The sequence below is a fragment of the Chiloscyllium plagiosum genome, chromosome 30, assembly GCF_004010195.1.
Source record: "Chiloscyllium plagiosum isolate BGI_BamShark_2017 chromosome 30, ASM401019v2, whole genome shotgun sequence".
Classification (NCBI taxonomy): domain Eukaryota; kingdom Metazoa; phylum Chordata; class Chondrichthyes; order Orectolobiformes; family Hemiscylliidae; genus Chiloscyllium; species Chiloscyllium plagiosum.
The window spans coordinates 19984031-19997315 of record NC_057739.1 but is presented as its reverse complement, the minus strand read 5'-3'; the positions used below and the strand labels follow the sequence as shown (position 1 = coordinate 19997315).

General features: G+C 39.5%; 1 protein-coding gene across 1 annotated transcript in view; it reads left to right on the top strand.

The window, feature by feature from the left end:
• The window catches only part of niban2a (niban apoptosis regulator 2a), a 193445-nt gene that overhangs the window by 170202 nt on the left and 9958 nt on the right, over window positions 1-13285 (top strand). Inside the window, exons 9-10 of the mRNA XM_043720003.1 lie at window positions 5040-5227; window positions 9834-9995. Coding sequence (XP_043575938.1) covers window positions 5040-5227; window positions 9834-9995 — 350 coding nt within the window. The remainder of the gene's footprint in view (window positions 1-5039; window positions 5228-9833; window positions 9996-13285) is intronic.

Genomic DNA, 13285 nt, shown 5'->3' with positions numbered 1-13285 from the left:
TGTTTACTGATTGGCTGGCAGTGTAAGTAGAAACAAAAGAAAAATGGATTTTATCACAAGATTGATACCATTCATAGGCAAACTGGAACAATATAGACCAAGTTTTGAGCTTTGACTCTGATCTGCACATGTTTACTTATCCTCCGGTCCATCTAGTACCAAACATTCAATCAGTTGTTCCACAACTGGTAGAACTGTATTATGAATAAGTCTTTTCTTTGAAAAGAACCTTTAATGAAAAAAGGGTCTGCCTGCAAAGTATAGAATTTGACAGACTAAGTTTTATAAAATTGGGCAGCCCAGCCTTTGATTTGACACCCACTGAAGTGCAAGCAGAGAAGTGGAGTTTTTAAACTTGAATGCCATAAAATGACATTGAACGCTGCCAGTGTTTTGTACATGGATTTTAAACATAAGCATTCATGATAAATTGGCTACTGCCCTGTTAATGGAAATTTCTACTTGGGCACAAGTATTCATCCACTTCATGGCTTTGTCTTGTTTTCAACAGATTTATACCCTTGAAACCATACAGGGGGAATAGTACATACCAGGAAATTCTTTGGATTATTTCTTTTAAGTTACTAAATTCTTGAGTTGGACTAATGGTCAGTTACTTACATTATGTTGATGCCTACTGACTACCTTTTTATCTGGCAATTTCTTTTAAACTATATTGTGGCTGTGATTTCTAAATCCTGCGTTATTTGCCATTGTCTATTCGTTATATTTTTCTCTTTTTCAACTCAATGTTCGTCACTAACTTGGCCACTTTGAGGTGTCAGAAATGCTGACTACAAGCAGCATAGATGTGGCTTGAACATCTCAGGATATCATGTTGCCCAGGTAAAATACACAAACCATTCCACAGTTAACTTTCAGTTAATCTAAATTCCTCTTCTCTGCTGTCCTGCTGTCTTCACACTCTAATGGTGAGAAACTTGCATATTTTCCCAGTTGTAAAATTGAACACATTTCTATGCCACTCATTGTTGGAAAAATCAGAAATTATTCTTCTTGATTCTCAAATTGATATGAATGTTTGCCTCCAACTCCATCTCCCTTAATAATTTTACTGGTTATGTCCAGCGAAATAGGACTGCTGTAACACTGCTTGGACCAGCCTGTCCCATTTCACCAAGACTGCTTTTACAACACAGCTGCTCACCACTCTGCTAACTCCAATGATACATTAGATTAGATTATTTACAGTGTGGAAACAGGCCCTTCGGCCCAACAAGTCCTTTACTTCAAGATTTAGCTTTTCTCAGCTAGCTTCCACACATTTGCTGCTCTAATAGAGAACTTCACATTATGCCAACATAAAGCCCAGGAAAGCCATTACTCAAAAAAAAAACTTATCCATTTCCATTTACCCTCTCTTTCTCTCTCCTCCCTTTCCCACTCATTACTTTCTGACTATCAATTTAGAGATATTTATCCCTTCCACTTCAAATGCATTCACCATTGTATCCTGGTGAGATGGACACCCTTGTGTCAATTTGCAGCACGGTGGCTTAGTGGTTAGTACTGCTGCCTCACAGCACCAGGGACCCTGATTCAATCCCAGCCTCTAGCAACTGTCTGTGTGTGGTTTGCACCCACTCCCTGTGTCTGCGTGGGTTCCCTCTGGGTGCTCCGGTTTCCTCCCACAGTCCAAAGATGCGCAGGTTAGGTGAATTAGCTATGCCAAATTGCCCATGGTGTTCAGGGATGTGTAGGTTAGAATCATTAGTCAAGGGAACTGTCGAGTAATAGTTGTGGGGAATGGATCAGACCCTCTTCAGAGTGTCAGTGTGGAATTGTTGGGCCAAAATGACCTGTTTCCACATTGTTGAGATTCTATGTAAAGTCATTGAATGTCAAAGGGAGATGGTCATTGCTGGCACAAATGTCACTTGTCTCTTGGGAGGAATAGCAAGTGCACTGGTGGTAATTTTCCAAAGTTCTCTGCACTCACAACTTGTACAGATTATTTGGAGTTGAGGACAACGTGTAGTGTGTCAAAGTTTGCAGGTAACACAAAGATGAGTGGCAGAGCAAAGTGTGCAGGGGACTGTGAAACTTTGGAGAGGAACATAGATACTTTGAGTGGGCAAAGGTCTGGCAGATGTGATCAATGTTAATAAATGTGAAGTCTTCCATTTCGGTCAGAGTAACAGTAAAAAGGACTGTCATTTGTATGGCAAAAGTTGCAGCGTGCTGCTATGCAGAGAGACTTGGGTGTCATTGTGCATGAATCTGAGGGTTGGTCTGCAGGTACAACAAGTAATTAGGAAGGCAAATGGAATTTTGTCTTTGATTACTAAAGGGGTTGAGTTTAAAAGCAGGAGGTTATGTTGCAGCTGTTCTGGGTGATGGTGAGGCCACATCTGGAATACTGTGTGCAGTTTTGATCTCCTTACTTGAGAAAGGATATACTGACACTAAAGGGGTGCAGAGGAGGTTCACTAGGTTCATTCCAGAGTTGAGGGGGTTGGCTTTTGCAGAAAGACTGGGATTTTGTAGACTGGGATTATATTCATTAGAATTCAGAAGACTTGGGGGGGGGGGGGGGGGGGGGGTGAATCTTCTAGAAACGTAAAAGATGTTTCTCTAGAGTACAGAGGGTGTTTCCACTGGCAGGTGAAACTAGGACTAGAGGGCGTAGCCTCAAGCTTAAAGAGAGCAGATTTAGGACTGAATTGAGAAAGAACTACTTCACCCAGAGGGTTGTAAAGGTATGGAATTCCTTGCCTAGTGAAGTAGTTGACGCTACTTAGTAAATGTTTTTAAAGCGAAGATAACTTTATTTGAACAATAAAGGAATGAAGGGTTATGGTGAGTGGGTGGGTAAGTGGAGCTGAGGCCACAAAAAGATCAGCCATGATCTTACTGAACGGTGGAGCAGGCTCGAAGGGCCAGATGGCCCACTCCTGCTCCTGGGTCTTATGATCTTATGTCTCATCTTGAGTTTTTTTTTCAAATTCTTGTGCATTCCTGCCCTATTCACTAGTCAGATCTTCAGTTCTTTTTGCTTTGCCATTTATTGTTACTGTAGGTTCTGCTATAACACGAGTGCCTTCAACGTGAATTGATTATAACACGATTGAAGAATTTAGACCATTAGTTGTAGAAGTCAGCTTTCCTTACCTGTATTGGCTATAACCCGATTCTGGTCCTGTTGGTTTAAGTGGTGCTGCTATTATGCAATTTTCTTACAATGTGGGATCGCGCAGGAATGGAGCTATTGTGTTATTGTGAGAGCAGATTGTATTATAGTCGCTTTTCCCTTTCCGTCTGTAGCTTTTTTCCAGTCTCTCTCAATTACATTGAGCTTTCTACTTCTTGCTTTTATTTGTTTCTACTAATTGTTATTATGTGCTTTTGCATCTGTTTTCGTTGTCTGATCTGTCAGCACCATAATGTGTGTTCCACACAAGAAGGCAGATTCTTCACTTATCATCTTTTCCATGTCTCACTGTCATGTGCCCTTTTCACTTTTCAATAACATCCTTCAATTTTCAAGTCCTCCAGTATTGATATTCTTTTCCATCCTCTTCCTTTTTTTGTTTAGTCTTCTCCTGCACCCGTTTCATGATATCTCTTTCCAGTTTTTTACTTTCCAAGATGTGCCTTACCCAGTCTCTGTCTTTTCCTAATTACAAATAAAAAATTTATTTCTTCATTCCCTATTCTCCACACTTCATTTGTTACTTTTAATATCCAGCTGATCCTTTCTATTCTTTTCCAGTCCACATTTCAATGTTATTTAGCAAGTTAGTTTCATCTGGGTGGTCTGCACAGTCCAAGTCCCTCGTCCATCGACCAGAGGACTCAACATTGAGTTCTCCAATTTCAAATAATCTCCCTGCTACCAACTAGATTCATTCTTCTCATGGACCAACCAGGTTGTACCCTCCACCTGTCTTCACCTATCCCCACTTCAGCACCCTGCCCGTGCCACCCAGTTTATCTGCAGCTCTGCCTACACACACCCCTAATCCTGAAGAAGGGTTACACCAGAAACGTTGACTTCTCCACTTCCTGATGCTGCCTGGCTTCCTGTGTTCTTCTAGCCTCCTTCCTGTCAACCTCATCCATAGCAAGCAGTACTCCAAAACAACCCTTCAATCCTGATGAAGGACTTTTGCCCGAAATGTCGATTTTACTGCTCCTTGGATGCTGCTTGACCTGCTGTGTTTTTTCCAGCACCACTCTAATCTAAACTCTGGTTTCTAGCACCTGCAGTCCTCACTTTTGCCTCGCACTCCAAAACAAGTTCTTTTTGATTTTGTTTCTTCAGTTTTCTGGTTAGAATTTGTCTAGTCTTTCTATTTGCAGACTCATCCATCATTACCCTTTATCTCACTACTTATTTCATTGCTGTTTTAGTTGCCTTCCTTCAATGAATAGGACTCTTTTTATTCAAATGTGTATCATTTTGGTTTTGTCAATGTTCACTTTCATTCTGAAGCTCATGCCTGTTCTACTAACCCAAATGCAAGTTCTGATATCAAGCACAAAAGAAAGATTGCATGTTTTTTCATCTGAAAATTTAATTGATATTTACTTCCGCCATCAAACCATAACACCAGATTCAGAATTTACAAACACCCCTACCTTCAGAAGCTATGATCAGACATTGAAGAGGATTCGTGCTAAACAACATGCTTGATGAATTTGCTTCCAGTTTCATAGGGTTTGGACTCCATGTTGACCATTCTGTGTTGCTATTAGTTCCCTGTACAGATTTCTTGAACCTCCATCTCTCTGATTCCCCACATGCCTTGTATTACTTTCAAGACCATTGTCCAGTCACCACAGTTGACAGTTTTTCAGAAGCTACAAAATAAATATATAATTCCTATCCAAATATTAAACCGCATTCACTTAGTAGTTTTTATGTTGGGTATTGCTCTGCCTTCCTGGAATCCGAACGGGTGTTTCTGATCTGTTGGGATGATTCATGCAAATTTGTTCTTTTGCTTCTTACATTGCTGTATTTTAGCATCTCTTGATCCGGGTTCTTACTAACTTGCTTTCTTCTCCTGGTTTAGTTTACGTAATGCCTAAAGCCGAAGCTTGTGTTCGAAATCAAGTGCAGCCTTACATCTCATCCATCCTTGATGCTTTGATGGGCCCAACCAGCAGGGGATTTGCTGAAGTCAGAGACCTGTTCTTCAAGGAGATTGTGGAAATGAATAAGAATGTTCTGAACGAAGGAGGCCAGCACAAGCTGGGAGAGGTGAGAAATTCCAACACAGCACTGTGTGCTGAAGTAGGATTAGCTGGTTTATTGCAAGTTAAGAGGAAAGGGGATGGAAAAGAAATGAGGTCATAACACTGACCTCTTGGCTGCTGTCAGGGTGTAGAAGATGGCAATTCTTTCAATCATTTGGTTTGTGTAAAGCAGTTAATTTTGGATTTTGAATATCACAATGACAAGTTTCAATACTTAACTCTTGTCCTCTTAGATGTGAGCACCTTACCCTTGATTAGGTTTAAGAAAGGAGGAGGAGAAACTAATTGATGGAGATAACTAACTTTGCTGAAATCTGGTTTGCCTAATGGGACTGGATCTTGGATGTAACCATGTAGTCCATATTGAGGAAACTGACAACTGTCCATTATTTGCTCTGTCTGGCACATACCTCTAAATTCCACATCAATGTTTTTTGTCTTAGGTCTGCTATATTTAAATGGCTTTTTGAAAAGATATGCAAACCATATCCACTGAATTTTTTGCTGTCTTCTATTGGGGTATGAGAGAATTTGATCAGATTTAAAGTATGACTTGTAGTAATTAACTTGTTCCTTCAAGCACCAAGTGAGCTTGTGTTGTCCAGCCTTGTGAAAAAATGGAACTTAGCTGCTGATGAGCTCTAAATACACTTTGTAACACATTCCATTGTATGACTTGGGAGGAAAGCCAGATCCCTGCTACCTGGCACTAGCATTGTTGGGACTTTGTTTCCAAATTTGAAACGCGAGAGTCCAGAATAAATTGAACCCTGTGTAACTTGGCAATGGCTGAAGAAACCTTACTGGCTGAAATTCCTAGATTTATTCTTGTCTTTTGAAGGAAAACATCACTGAACCCCCAGTTAGTATAATTAGTAAGTTTGCAGCTGACACCAAAATTTGAAGATGTAGTGGACAGCGAAGAAGGTTATCTGAGATTACGACAGGATCTTGGATCAGATGGGCTAATGGGCTGAGGAGTGGCAGATGGAGTTTAATTTAGATAAATGTGAGGTGCTGCATTTTGGACAGTTACATTCACAGATTCCATTTTCTTTCCTCTTCTGCTTTCCACATGGGGTTGCTTGAACCATTGGGTGCCTGGTGATTTTTGCTTCTCTTTCTACAATAGAGCAACTACTTTGACCTAATTTCTCTGTAACCAGCTGATAATGGTCTTAGTAGTTCTACAAACCCAGTGTTCACAACCTTGATAAAAGCCAAGTGTGATTGCTCCCCCTTCACTGATTACTATAAAACCAGTTACTACCTATTGGAAACACCCACCCTATTCCTTGGTGAAAAGCAAAATACTTCAGATCTTGGAACTCTGAAATAAAACAAGATGGTATCTTGAATTGGCATGCTATCAGAAGGTGAGGGTAATATTTGCACTCTGGATCTGTACTGCAAAGCCATCATGCAATCTTCATTTGGTCTCCACAATGTAGTGGAGACTGCATTATTAGCAACAAATACCAGATTGAAAAGAAAATTCAAATAAATCCCTGCCACACTTGGAGTGTGTGTTTGGGACCATGGACATTTTGAGGAGGTTAAAGAAAACAAGTCTTAGACTTCCTGTAATTTGATAGGAAAGAACCATGAGAGGTTGGTGAGGTGTTGGAGGTAATCGAAGAGTGAGCTAAGATATCACAGAGGCATAGTCCCTATGAAATGCTGATAGCAGAGGAGATGGTGCACTTGGTGATGGTTTCATAACTGGAGATGTTAGAGGACAATCCTTTGAATATGGAGGCTAGTAGTATAGAAAGTAAGGACAAGGGAAGCATTATCATGGTTACGGGAGAGAGGGGGAGAAAGAAATATTGATTTTTATTTTCCCCAGTTCCAAGTAAGAGCTGGGAGCAGCATCAGTTCAGGCATAATATACCAGAAGGATATGTGGGAGTGGCCCCAAGTGGGATTGGAGCAAGGAATTTCTTTCGCCCACCAGCAAAAAGAGCCATATCTAGAGCCCATTTGGGAACCTATAACCACAGCTTATATTTAGAGGACACAAGACCAGTTCAAGGGAGAAACTAATCACTGAGAATAAGTTCAGCCAAATGGAGGAAGGTGTTAGATGGAGATTATTTTGTTTGGGATTTTGTTGAAGGAAGAAGTGGAGGCCCTGAGACCACCATGGTGAACACGGAGATGTAGAAGAATTGGATGTCCATTTTGAAGAGCAGATAGTTGGGACTAGGAAACTGAAATTTGTTATAATGATCAAGGGTGCCCTGTGTAGGTGGGAAGAGACTAGACCAGGAGAAAAATAAGTCGAGATACTTAGCAATTGAGGCAGAGCCTGTATTTACATTATACTTTTCACAGCCTTAGGAGGCCTCAAAGTTCATTACGTTCAAATGACTGCTTTTTGAATTGTATACAAATATCACACTGAAACATCAGATAATGACCAGTTAAGTCAATTTGGGCAATTTTGCGTGACAGTTTAATTTTTCATTTGAAAGACAGTACCTTTTCATACTAGGTAAAAACAATGACTGCAGATGCTGGAAACCAGATTCTGGATTAGTGGTGCTGGAAGAGCACAGCAGTTCAGGCAGCATCCAAGGAGCTTCGAAATCGACGTTTCGGGCAAAAGCCCTTTGCCTGAAACGACCTTTTCATACTAATCTATTCTCTTTTTTTTTGGTAACTTTTCTTTCTGTTTTCTCTTCATTGTTAGGGAAGCAGTAAAATGGAAAATTCTGTGTGCTCATTTATCCTGGTTCCATGTGTATTTTTAAATCTGCCATGCAAGCAAAAATCACTCTCTTCCATTTCAAATGTAGTTTCCTCTAGAAATCCAGCCTTTAACACAATTCTGGTATTCCTCACTGGCTTGTACTGAATGTGTTTTTATTGCTAATGTGTGCTTGTAGCTGCAAATTCTTTATTCCATTTTCTTCTGGGATCGGGTTTTAGCTTTTTGTTTTTTTTTCCAGTTGTATGACCTTAAGCCTGTACTTTACTTAATTTCCCTCACTGTAAGAATTTATATCCAGGTCTCTGTTTTCCCAAAGTTCCCTTGCTGCATGCTGTCTACTTTGGTTTTTTTTACCCTGAATCCAGTGAAGTAATTTCCCTTCCCTGTGGGGTCAGTAATACATTGACTGAGAAAACAATGCGGAACACAACTTTCAGATTGCTGTCTCATCCCCACTATCCCCGTCCATTTCCTCCACATTTTCCCTACTCTGATGGTTGCGTAAATTTTAATCTAATCAGATTTCAATGAAAAGGTCTATAAACTTTATAATTGATTTTCTTTCCAATATTCAGTTTGTTTTGTACTCCCAGTCATAAGATTGTCTCTTCACAATTTAAATTCTTGTTTTATTCTCATATGTGCTTCCCTGTAAGTTGGTGAAATAGAAGGTCAAAATGTTTCCTTAGCAATTTGTCAAAGCGTACTGTTTTAATTCATATGGTTTGGTTAAGCGATAAAAGTTCTCTTCAGAAGAGAAATGTCATAGTTCAAGGCCAAATTCAGACATTGCTCTCATAGTCTACACTGTCACAACTGAGAGGATATGATCTTGTGGGTAGTGCTGCCTTTCAGATAAAGAATTAAACTATCGACCAAAACTGGTTAACTGATGATTTAACAGATTTCTGTGGGTTGTGTTTGTATACAATTCAAAAAGTAGTTGGTTGATTTTAATGCGTTTTGAGTCCTCAGGCTGTGAAAGGTATATTGTAAATTCAAGTTGTCCCTCTGTCTCTTTCTCCCTCAACTGCTGATGCCATATTAATTGCATTTTATTCTACATTGGTGGGGGGAAATTAACTGAACATTCAATTAGGTTCCCTGTAGTAAAGGTCTTGTGGCACAGTGATAGTCTCTTACCTACTCCAGAGGTGTGTAATGACATCTCTGAACAGATTGACTTTTTTTTTTAAAGTTAGTTTCCTATGCGTAGATGAGACTAGAAGTGTGGTTTGTGTTTGGAGTTGTCTGCTTGTAATGTGTAACTCTTTAGGTAAATGCAGAACTCTAGGAAGATTGGCTAAAGTCCTGTCCTTCAATTTGCATTCTGGAATAGAATATTAGTAACACATTTAGAAACAAAATAATGAAATCAAATTATATGTTTGTTCTATAGTTACTTTGCAAAGAAATAACTGCTTTTGAAAGTTGACATTATTTCAGACAGTGGTGTAATAGTGTTATCATTGGATTAGTAAACGAGATCCCAATCTAACATTCTGAGGACGAGAGTTCAAATTTCACAGTGACAGCTGGTGAAATTTTAATTCAATAAAAATCTGGAGTAAAAAAAAGCTAGTCTAATGACTACTGTTTATCGTAAAAGGTCATACAGTTCATTAATGTCCTTAAGGGAAGAAAATTTGCTCAAAACCTCTGAACCAGTAACAGATCTGTCTGAGATAAAGCTACAAAATAGAAGACCCCTGCAAATTCCACAGAATTGATATTTAGGTTTGCAAAGACATAATTTCAAATAAAAAGATAAGACTCTGTAATAGACTAAGTTTAATAATGGTAAAAGGATCCATTTTCTGATGAGCAGCAGACATTAAGGCTAAAGTCTTAAAACAGGAAGAGTACTTGACTGCTGTTATGTTGTGATCTCCAGTACATGGAAAAGCTGAGCGTGCTACCTTATCACCCAGTGAAGATGCAAAGCTGCTATGAGCACCTAGAGCAGCTGCAGCCACAGCTCGAGGGCCTTCAGCAACGCTTTGATCTCTCCAGTCCAGCGGTGTTTGTCCAGCGCGGTCAGATTCTGATGAGAGAGGTAAGCTTTGACAATCTGCTCAGTCAATTGTTAATGACTGTTAGTGAAGAGGTTCAAACCATTTGTTTCCAGATGGTACTGCTTGGTGTGGATTGCAAGTCAAAGTATTATAGAGGACCAAAATCCTTAGGATTAATGTAGAATGATGGACAAATGAAAATTATCCTTCACACTTGACCCACAAAGTATCTAGTGCTGTTGTTATATATGTAGCCTGGCCCCCTGTTATTCACTTGAATTTGGATTTGCCAAGTCTCCAGGATATAATCCTGAGCAAAGCTGGAGGAAAATTATAGGAGCATTGAAAATAATTATTTTCTTTCTTCTATTGCTTTTTTATTGTGCTATAAGAAAATATTCAAAAATACGAGAGAAGGAAGAAAGACTAGGTGGTTGTTAAATGTCATTCAGTCAAGTAATGTTTCATCTTTTGGCTGCCCAACAGATGTGGAAGGGTGAATACGTTGGCAAACCTGTTGGAGGAGCATCTGGGCGGTTTGTGTTTTGAAATCCCCTAAGAATTGGAAAGTCTATTTGGGTTGGGAGACCGTACTAAATCTACATAAAAATATTACCTCCCAAACTTTGTAGCAGTAGTAAAACTCTACTGTGATATACATCCTTTCAATGGTGCCAAATCATTAGCTATGTCTGAATTTTCATGTTGAATGACTAATACCCCTGTACATCATTCAAACTGCACTGGCCTACATGGCAGCAATTTTATGGCCTCCTTGGCTAAACTGATACCAGGAATCTATTCAGAAGACTGAAGCTCTAACTTCGTTCGGAAAAAGTCATATTTGGCTTTTGCCTGAGATGAAGCTTCAACTAAAGATTGTGTGATTCAAGCTTGAGCATTGAACAAGGAGTGGAGGGTTTGAGCTATAGGGAGAGGCTGAATGGGCTGAGGCTTTTTTCCCTGGAGTGTGGAAGGCTGAGAGCTGACCTTGTAGAGGTTTCTAAAACCATGAGGGACATAGGATAAATGGACAAAGTCTTTTCCCTGGGGTCAGGGAGTCCAAAGCTAGAGGGCAATGGTTTAACGTGAGGGTGGAAAGATTTAAAAGGGGAAACCTTTTCATGCAGAGGGTGGTAAGTGTATGGAATAAGCTGCCAGAAGACGTGGTGGTACAATTACAACACTTAAAAGGCATCTGGATGGGTATCTGAATAGGGAGAGGTTAAAGGGATTTGGGCCAAATGCTGACAAATGGGACTAGATCAGATTGGGATGTCGAGTCAGCATGGACAAGTTGGACTGAAGCATCTGTTCCATGCTGTGTGACAATAAGTAATCAGTGCTAACCATGCGAACAGATTAAATGTGCTCCAACCAAATTTCCTGATGTTGGCACAAATAAAAGGTAGCAGAATGGAGTTTACTTCCCTTTAAGAGTGAAAATGCAGTACTGCCTTTTCAGAATGTACAAATAGAGTTACATTTTGAATAGTTATTGGCCTCCAGGAAGCTTAGCTATATATCCTTTCTCGGCAAGAAAATCAAATTGGGATTGTAAAATGTGTCTGTGCTTTTGTGAGAAAGGTCTGTTCTGTTTGCCGAGCCTGATTGAATTAAGAGCTTGATTTGTTGTTACTTGTCTTTGTTTTTACAAAATAGGTAGAGATGTCATCTCCATTAACACCACATGTAAAAAGATGGTTTTCTCTTGGGTTTCAGAAAATGAATACGTTTTTCAGTTGATTTTTAAAACTGAACATGCTTCGAGGAAATTCTCCAATCTCCAATAGTTGCTAATAAAATCTATTTTAGATCAAAGCTATGAAGTCACAATCTAATTTATATTCTGGATTCCTGTCATCCTTTGAAAAGAAATGCTCATATCCTTCAGATTCTTCTCAAATTAATGTTCCTAAGTTAGGCCACCTGTTTTGTTTCCTGTTATTTTTTTCCCTAATAACACGCCGTTGGCAAATTAGTTCTTCAATGTAGGCAGGAAGTATCTTTCACTCCCTCTAGTGTTGAGGCAGAGATGATGAAAATATCTCAAATCTTTTTGGCCAAAGGTAACTGAGCATTGATTTATGATGAACATTAAATTATTATTAAAACCAGATGAAAAGGAAAATTGATTTTCTGCACAACTACCTCTTGGGTCAATCCTCAATACAGCATTTGACTAAAATCTCCTTGCTAAACAATTCGGAAGAGTTTGAGCTACAGGGAGAGACTGAAGAGGCTGTGTTTTTTTTTCTCCCTAGAGCATCGGAGCTTGAGGGGTGACCTTATAGAGGGACATGGAGAGGATGAATAGCAAAGGTATTTTTTCCTAAGTTAAGGGAGTCCAAGACTAGAGGGCATAGCTTAAAGGTGAGAGGAGAAAGATTTAAAACGAACCTGAGGGATAACTTTTTCATGTAGATGCTTGTACAGCTGCCAGAGGAAGTGGTAGTGTCTGTTACAATTACAATATTTTAAAAGGCATTTGGAAGGGTATATGAACAGGAAGGGTTTAGAGGGATATGGGCCATAAGCTGGCAAATTGGACTTGGTCAGATTCGAATGTTTGGTCTGTGTGGATGAGTTAGATCAAAGGGTCTGTTTCCACACTGTATGACTCTGACTCCATAATTACACTATCCAAATCTGAAGCTTGGAGAATACAGTGTCTGTACTTCAATGGCTATCTTTATCAAAGGAGATGTATTCTACAAGGCTCGTCTGATTAATTTCTGATTCCTCTCCAACTTTGGTGGGCTTACCTCTAATGGTTAATGAGGATAAAGTAACCCAGACTTAAACACCAAACCTAAATGGTTATAGAAAATTCCTGAGTGACAAAATGATGTTTAGAAGGCTTAGTTGAAAAGACATTAATAAGTGAATTCACAAGTTAATAGGTAGAAAGCAAAGTGTGTTGCCATTGGCTGAAAGGAGCATATTTGAAATTGGATTGTTGAATGTGTGCTCATTACACTTTTTGTTTCGTCTGTTCAGCTACTTCATTGGCTGATTAGTCTTTTATCAGCTGGACTAGTGTCTCTATTTGCATTATACATATTTTTAGGACTCATTCGGTGCATCCTGCTTTCTTTTTGTGTTTACAACAACAACTTCTACTGGCACCATGTCAATGTAAGAAATTATCCTGAGATAATCCAGGAAGGCATTATACAATAAAATGTCGTAGCAAGTCATGTGCATGCATGGTGAGCCAGCCAAAAGATTGGTCACTGTGGAAGATTTTTACATAGTGTCTGAAACAGGGAAGTGAGGCAGAGGGGCTGAAAGTTTCAGCAGAGTGTTCCAGAGCTTGGGGACTGGGTTG